The sequence below is a fragment of the Stigmatopora argus genome, chromosome 1 (assembly GCF_051989625.1).
Source record: "Stigmatopora argus isolate UIUO_Sarg chromosome 1, RoL_Sarg_1.0, whole genome shotgun sequence".
Lineage (NCBI taxonomy): Eukaryota > Metazoa > Chordata > Actinopteri > Syngnathiformes > Syngnathidae > Stigmatopora > Stigmatopora argus.
Genome location: NC_135387.1, coordinates 25,782,766 through 25,791,065, shown reverse-complemented (window position 1 = coordinate 25,791,065; position 8,300 = coordinate 25,782,766). Strand labels below are relative to the sequence as shown.

The following is an 8,300-nucleotide window of genomic DNA, read 5'->3' as shown; positions in this document are numbered from 1 at the left end:
CTTGCCCAAAAAGCTGAGTTGCCGTTTAATATACCCGGGTATATTAAACGGCAGGGGTATATTAAATGGCACACAAACGGGAGGCTCAAAAAAGCAAAAATCATTTAATTTACCCAGGTATATTAAACAAAACAAATACGCTAGGAGAAATGGACATGCCGTATTTATTTGAGTATAACGCGCAAAATGTTGTACCGAAAAACAAAGTTTGGGTGCGCGTTGTACACAAATCCCGGTGAAACACTGCCCTCCGCCAGTCCCCTCGGCAGCCTTTATATTGGGAGACGTAAGATTTGTCTTTGTCCGCCAGATAGGGTGCAAGAGCCCTTTCTATTTGCCAGTGATGATGAATCAGAGTTTGAAAATGTTTTAATATTATGATGATGGATTAGACTCAGGATTTAAAATTGTAAATTCCATTTGACAATTGGGTTCATACTGGTAGTTTATTTTACCAGGTTTCCCTACCATATGTTGTGAATAAATGTTTTGTCATGGCGACGTGTGTTCAGCATTTGCCAGTTACCAGTACCGGTGCGATCCTTGGTGTGAGCTGAGATAAGTGGAAAAAAAAATGTAGACCAATTTTTAGTCACAAATTATGGGTACTCGGACGATTCGCCGAAAGACGGACGTTTGGCTGACGGACAGCTCACCGAACGGACGTTTCGCCGAAACGGGATTCGCGCGCTCGCCCCGCAATTTTCTGGAATAGGATTTCTGGATTTACAATTTCATTACAGTAATACTTACCGTTACTACTACTTTATTTTCTCTATTTCTTCTGTTACGTACTGTTCTGCTTGATCTCCAAGTGGCTACTACTTTAAACGCAAGGATAAAATAAAAAATATATAAAAAATTGGCAGCACATTGTAGTACGTACTTGTATTTAGAAATATGTCCAGCGGGGGGCAGTACATGCCCTTGTTATTCCTAAATGAATGTTATCTGTAACGGGCCGTATATGGCCCGCAGGCCGAGGTTGAAAAACATGTACACACACGATCCGGGGGCGGGGCGAGCGCGCGAATCCCGTTTTGGCGCAACGTCCGTTCGGCGAACTGTCTGTCGGCCAAACGTCCGTCGGCGAAACGTCTTTCGGCGAATCGTCCGGTCACGCAAATTATGGGTGCGCGTTATACACGAATAAATACGGTAATCCGGCATTTTCTTTGATTGAAATGATTTAAACATGAGAAATGACTTGAGTGGGGTTGCGTCGATGGAGATTTACAAAAGACAGCACGAGAAAAAGCGAATAGGTGAAATTGGATTCTGTTGAGGTGCCGCTTGATTCCTGAGAATTTGAGTTTCTCTTTCTCTCGCTATATTTTTTATCGATCAGGTTTTTGGAGGCAGAAAACTTTGGCTCGTCTGTCCCCTGAAGACGTGACTGCCACTGTCCCTTCCCTGCAGAAGAGTCAAACATTTGAGTCAAGGCAAAATCCACCCAAAAGATAACATTCGTACGTCCCACCTGTTCACGGCAAAATCCAAGATCTCCAAAGCGTGCCCGCGATACTCGGACACCATGTCGCCCGTGCGAGCGTCCCATTGGTGTAGCGCTCCGTCCAAACTGCAGGTGGACACGAGTGAAGAAGACTCCTCCCACTGCAGGCGAACGATGCCTGCCTGGAAGAGCAAAAAGAGAAAGATGGCAAGATTGCACTTCTTTGACTGTGATCTCCAAAATGGCGGCCGGTTTACCTCGTGCTGGCAGCGGTGTCGCAGGACCTGCGTGGGAATATCATAGATGGCCAAAATGCCGTCCAAGTAAGCCACTGCGAGGAGCGGGAGGCTGCAAAGGATTTCAATCAGTACAGTGGTACCTCGTGGTACGACATGCTCGTGGTACGACGAAAATTTCCATCGAATAATTCGCTCGCGATACGATTGAAATTTCAAGATGCGACGAAGCCAGGTGGCCATGACATGAGAGGCTGTTTATCATTGTAGCGCACTGTCTTTTTTTGCCGCATCTCTTTTGTGTATAACTACTATATCTACGAGGACTGAACGATTTATTCAGACGAGTTTCCACCAGGAAACGCACAACACGCATGCGCGGGCAAAAAGAGGGCTTTCTGGGTAATGAAGTATACTCGTGCACACAACACTGATTGCCAATGGCACCCTTTCTCAGAATAAAACTTCATTACTCACAATAAATACGTGGGTAAGCTCGGCTATTGCATTTCCTGTTATTCTTTCTAAGGAAAGAAGTTCCCGTGATCATTCTTTAAAGACTATTTCTCATTGGCAAGTGGCCGTGCGTTATCCTTTTGTGAGGCCATTTGTGTGCATCATTTTCGCAATATTTTGAAGGCAATACAACAGCAAACAGTCCATCGATAGCGAACGTGAGGGTGGAGGCGTGGCAAACCACTAACCCGGAAAATAAAGGTAACAAAAGATTAAGACAAAAGTAGAATCCAGTTTTGTGTAAAGTTACATTAAATGTATGTTTGAGTGTCTGTATATATTTGTCCAGGTTAATTTAAATTTGTTTGTTCGTTTACTAGTGCCGTGGATAAAGTCCCCCCCGAACCGCCCCCACCTCCGCCTCCGTGTGTGTTGTTGTCTCTCCCCTCCGCGAAATGAGTCTAATTTTACATCTATTAAACACATTTTATTACTATTAAACCACTCTTTATTTATTCATTTGTCAATATATGGCAAATTAGAAGAAATAAAACATTTTTTTCCAATCCAATATCCTGTTTTTGGTGTTTTTTCCGAGGGTTGGAACGAATTAATTTGTTTTCAATTCATTTCAATGGGAAACGTTCGCCCGAGTTGCGAAAAGCTCAACATACGATCTCAGTCTGGGAACGGATTACGATCGTATGTCGAGGTACCACTGTACTCCCAGGCACGTATTTTGGACAGACAAGTCTTCACATGGAGCAAACTTACACGTTGCAGAATCCCACCGATTCCACCGAGTTGGAGTCTTCCTCATCCCTCAATCCTTTGGACTTCCCCCCGTCCAAAGTAAACACCCCCACGACCTGCAACCAAGGTGTGGAGAAATGACTCGCGCTGAGTAGAAATAAAGATAGTGGTGTGAAGGGGAAATAAGTCCCTACCTTGCCAGTAGCACTATTGATGAGCTTCGCGCAACCGTCCACGGAGCCGGTTAGTAGCAAAGAGCTGTCCTTGCTGCATGCGATGCACGTGAGCGCCCCCCGATGTCCATCCTGACCTGTGAATTTTTCATTCAGATAGCTTATTTTTTAAAATTTGGAGTTCCGTATTTTTTTCCGGATTCTCAAGGTTATGCAATTTCTCCGTTCTTGTCTTCTGATGCGAAATATGCGGGTACTCTCACCTTTAATGACGTGAATGCTGTTGCCCTGCTTCAAATCCCATAAACGCACGCTGCCGTTTTCATAACCCACAACAGCACGTTTTCCTAAGAAGAAGATATTTTTTTGGTTTGTTTTTTTAAGTTTTACTTTATGAACAGAATAAATGTATTGTAAAAATGTAAAAAGCCTCTAACAATATCATGGCGCAAAAAAATGTAAATGTACTTTTCATGTACAATTACTTTGAAATGTTCCAATTCTTAAACGTAAAGGTTTTTTTTAAGTTTTTTTTTTTAAGTTTTACTTTATGAACAGAATAAAATGTATTTTAAAAGACACAAATTATACTCCGATAGAAAAAGCCTCTAACAAAATCATAAAAAATGTAAATGTACTTTTCATGTACAATGTCTTTGAAATGTTCCAATTCTTAAACGTAAAGGTTTTTTTTGGTTTGTTTTTTAAAGTTTTACTTCATGAACTGAATAAATGTATTTTAAAACATACAAATTGTACTCCGATATAAAAAGCCTCTAACAAAATCATGGCGCAAAAAAATTTACATGTACTTTTCATGTATAATTACTTTGAAATGTTCCAATTCTTAAACGTAGAAAAACAAGAACAATGCCAACCAAAAATTTGGGGCACAATCACTAGATGGCGGCAATGAGTGTCAGCTTCGCAGAAAAATAATAACAGCAATCACAACCAAACCAGGATTACCATCAGGAAGGACTTTGCCACAGGTGGCCTGGCATGCAGAACTCTGAAAGGTTTTACAATCTCCACTGGGGATCTTCCACATCCACATGTTACCGTCATCTGTTCCTGCCAGGAGCACCGGAGCAAAGGGGTGCCACTCCAACCACTGAAAGGCCACGTCAACTTTAACGTTTTTAGGCCCATCGCGAACTTTCAAGTGAATGAAAGGAGATGTGCCTTACCCCCAGATCCCCAACTTCGAAAGACCAGATCTCCTCTTTCGTCTCCACTTTCCAGACTTTAATAAGTCCGCTCATGTCACCTGAAGCCACCAGCGAGGAGTCGTGGCTGAATCCGGCACACGTGACCGAATCATTGTGACCTGCACGGGAAAAAGAACGCGAGAATTGAATCAGCCCGAGAGCAAGTCAAATTATTTTAACCTCCTAACACCCAAACTCATGCAAGATATGCATTTTTTTAATTTTCTCTTTGATATTTAGCGTGACCGGACGATTCGCCAAAAGACGTTTCGCCGACGGACAGTTTGCCGAACGGACGTTTCGCCGAAACGCTCGCCCCGCATCGTGTCTGTACATGTTTTTCAACCTCGGCCCTCGGGCCATATACGGCCCGTTACAGATAACATTCATTTAGGCATAACAAGGGCATGTACTGCCCCCCGCTGGACATATTTCTAAATACAAGTACGTACTACACTACAATGTGCTGCCAATTTTTTATATTTTTTTATTTTATCCTTGCGTTTAAAGTAGTAGCCATTTGGAGATCACGCAGAACAGTAGGTGACAGAAGAAATAGAGAAAATAAAGTAGTAGTAACAGTAAGTACTACTGTAATGAAGTTGTAAATTCAGAAATCCTACTCCAGAAAATTTACACCGGCATAGAAAACGTTGAGATTAATCTTTGAATTAAGGTTCTCAGCAAATCATTTTGAATATATATTTCCTAAAATGGGAAATTATTTAAAATTAAACTATGAGTAAAAGTGTGTTCCATGGCATTTTCAGGTATTGTTCTCCAAGCCCTCTCGTCTGTCCAAGGCACTTAGAATTTCACATAAGTCTTCTAGTGTTGTTTTTTCTCGGTGTCAGACATCAATCCCCAGCTTTGATAAATTACATTGCGTGTCCAAATGGATACTACTTTAAACGCAAGGATAAAATAAAAAATATAAAAAATTGGCAGCACATTGTAGTATGTACTTGTATTTAGAAATATGTCCAGCGGGGGGCAGTACATGCCCTTGTCATTCCTAAATGAATGTTATCTGTAACGGGCCGAGGTTGAAAAACATGTACACACACGATCCATGGGCGGGGCGAGCGCGCGAATCCCGTTTCGGCGAAACGTCCGTTCGGCGAACTGTCCGTCGGCCAAACGTCCGTCGGCGAAACGTCTTTCGGCGAATCATCCGGTCACGGTCCTCCCCCATTTCCAAAACATGTAAATTAGGCTAGCTGGTTGGACACTGTAAATTGCCCCAGCTATGATTGGTCGTCCGTCTCTTTGAGCCCTGCGATTGGTTGGCCACCGACTCAGGCTGTCCCCCGCCTGGTGCCCGTATTTAGCTTGGATAGGCTCCAGCACCCTCCACGACCCTTGTGAGTATTTCCTAAGATTTCCATTTTAAAATAATGTTGCCAAGAACTTAATGGAATAAACTGTGTATTAAGTCCATGTAAATTGAGTTATGGTTTAGTGTCGTTTTAAAGTGTATGGGATGGGGGAAATCTCAAATCTCATATTTTTTAAATTGATGCAGTCAATGTCAGACTAAATATGATGAATTTTCATACAAAATGGTTGGTCTGAAACATCTTTTGTAATGCCTATGGGTTATTCTGCTCTCTAGAGTGAGATAGTGTGCTTGCAATATTGTTGTCGACCTTCACCTGTGCACTCCAAAAGGACTTCACCATCGATCACCCTCCACACAAACGCCTTATCATCTTCTCCTCCAGTCACGGCCAAGTTGTTGGTGGCTGGATCCAAGCTCACGCAAAACACAGCACCTGATAGAAGCCGATAAATACCCTTTCAACCTAATCGTCCAATTGTTTCCAAATGGCGGACTGCTAATACCGCTGTGATTGGAGAAGGTCAGCTCGCTATCGTCCCGCTCGGACCCAGCTTCCATCTCGTCCTCAGTCTCCCAGCCTTCATCGTCATTGGCGTCGCCGGCGTCCTCAAAGTCGATGTCCTCCAAGTCATCTGCCAAATTATCTGGAAGAAGATGAATGGTAACAAGCGTTGTGGTCATTGAGAATATCCCTCCAATTCATTCCTTTTATGGGGATGTTATCCTCTCTAGGGTATTTTGAGTCTTTGAAATCTGACATCTTGCAGCCCAGGGTTGGACTCGAAACATGATGCTGCACAATGTATTCCAATCCATCAACTGGTAGGGCTAGCAGGGAATGATCAAGCCAGATCTCGCAGTACAAATGGATTGGACGTTCGTAGCCGTCAAGTCAAAACGTTTCGAATGCTTCTTATGCAATAATGACGTGCGATCGTCATTGATCTTTGTGTTCACCTTACCTGGACAGTCTTCCGTCTCGTTAAGATCGATGACTTCAATTATTTCTTCGTCTCCGTGAAGTTCTACGATTTCCTGCTCTGTGTTTGCCATGCTGTTAGTTAGCACGTTTCGAGCGAATCAACCACTCGTTCAGCAAACTACGGCACGACCAAAGAGAGGCGAGTATTTCCTAATAAGCCTAAATCGCATTTTATTTTAAAGGGAAATCGAGCATCATACTGGCTTGACAAAGTTTATATGATTAATAGATTTCTTTCCACGTTGTGCCCATATGTACTGCTTTGCCCGATTTTTTTTCTGTCAGGCTAAAACAAGATCTTAATCAGACGTTTAAGGACGTTTGCATTGCACAAGTTGGTTTGTTTAGTTAGAATTTATGACATTTGACGTAAATTTAATTCAAAGATACATTTCTGTTCCGAAAAAGATTGCCTGAAAAATAAACTCGGGGAACACAATCGACTATTGCAAAGTGTCGCAGAGCGTTGACGTCATAAGATCTGCGCCACGGCTAGAGCTCAACGATAGGAATTTCTGACGCAAGATGGCTACCAGTTTCGTCGCCTACCCCAGATGTACGCATCTAGTTTCATGGTTGTAGCCATACTAGCAGGGGCGAAGTCGTAACCTCTTTAAGTCTCAACTATCGACGGTGATCTCCATCGAGTTTCACAGGACTGTCTTTATAATAACGTACGTTGTTGATACATCGATACAAATATATTCCTAATTATATGTATTCTGTTTAGATGTTTATTATTGTGGAGGAAAATGACGTCGTTCTTCCAGATGGAGTGCACTGACGCTTGCTTGTTTAGCTTTGTTGCAGCAGTGTGCACTTCCAGTCATATCCACTAGATGCCAGTATCGACTACAGACATGCCTATGTAAACAAGTCGTTGAATTGATTGGGTTTCTGAATCGATTTACAGTCAATTATTGGAACCAAAAAGCTTAAAGCAACAACCACAGTCCCACCCATTTATTCTGAAGGAATAAATGTTCATTTTAAAATACTTTTTCAGAGTTATTTTTTTAAATAAATATTTTCCCTGCACTTATTCATGATAACTACGACTCTAAAGTAGTGTTTACAACTCAAAAGTATTGATTTAAAAATTGGCAGTGATGCTGTTTTTTGTCAAAAGTGTGTTATGACTGACAGTTTGAAGACTTGAAGATTCATGTCAATACTATTCTTTTCCATCTAGTATGATTTTAAGTCAAATTCTAAAACTAACAGGAACGTGTACTACTTTTTTTTTTACTGGAAAGTGCATTATTGTCAGAATAAAGTCAGAATTGTAACTTTATTCTCGGAATAAGAATTCTGAATTTGTGCTGTCTGTAAGCAAACAGTTAGCATTCAGTTTATGGGCAACCCAATGTAATTGAGTTGAATGTCGCCATGGTGTGCCTGGTACACGGTCGATTGGTCGCCGGTCTTTTAGTCGCCGATCTTTTGGTCGCTGGTCTTTTGGTCGCCCGGAAGTTTATTGATAATTACCATTTAAATCGTTGCTCAAATTCCCGAAATACAAACTGTGAATTACTATTTAGTCATACTTAATGCCCTAGTAATTATTAGGCTAAAGAAAAGCTCCAAATTTCCCGGACTTTTATTGTTTTTTGTTGGAGAACTTGTTAAGACCCTGACTGACATAGCTTCTTAAAGGGACAACGCATGTACATACAAACACGTCGGCTCAGTGA

General features: G+C 41.9%; 1 protein-coding gene across 1 annotated transcript; it reads right to left on the bottom strand.

Moving 5' to 3' along the window:
* Positions 1–353: 353 nt before the first annotated feature.
* Positions 354–7,149, bottom strand: aamp (angio-associated, migratory cell protein). The gene is made up of 11 exons (XM_077612301.1): positions 6,587–7,149; positions 6,128–6,268; positions 5,938–6,057; positions 4,262–4,401; positions 4,041–4,185; positions 3,335–3,418; positions 3,093–3,208; positions 2,920–3,014; positions 1,711–1,801; positions 1,481–1,635; positions 354–1,413 (listed from the first exon to the last, which is right to left on the bottom strand). Exons 1-11 carry the CDS (start codon positions 6,675–6,677, stop codon positions 1,338–1,340), a joined length of 1,254 nt encoding a protein of 417 aa, XP_077468427.1. The 5' UTR covers positions 6,678–7,149; the 3' UTR covers positions 354–1,337.
* Positions 7,150–8,300: the final 1,151 nt, after the last annotated feature.

Excerpts from the sequence above, each read along its gene's own strand:
- aamp (XM_077612301.1), bottom strand. The coding sequence starts at position 6,677 with ATGGCAAACACAGAGCAGGAAATCGTAGAACTTCACGGAGACGAAGAA. Across the intron at positions 3,015-3,092 it reads TCAATAGTGCTACTGGCAAG|GTCGTGGGGGTGTTTACTTT; the intron begins GTAGGGACTTAT and ends CCTTGGTTGCAG. Across the intron at positions 1,802-2,919 it reads TCGGTGGGATTCTGCAACGT|CCTCCCGCTCCTCGCAGTGG; the intron begins GTAAGTTTGCTC and ends AATCCTTTGCAG.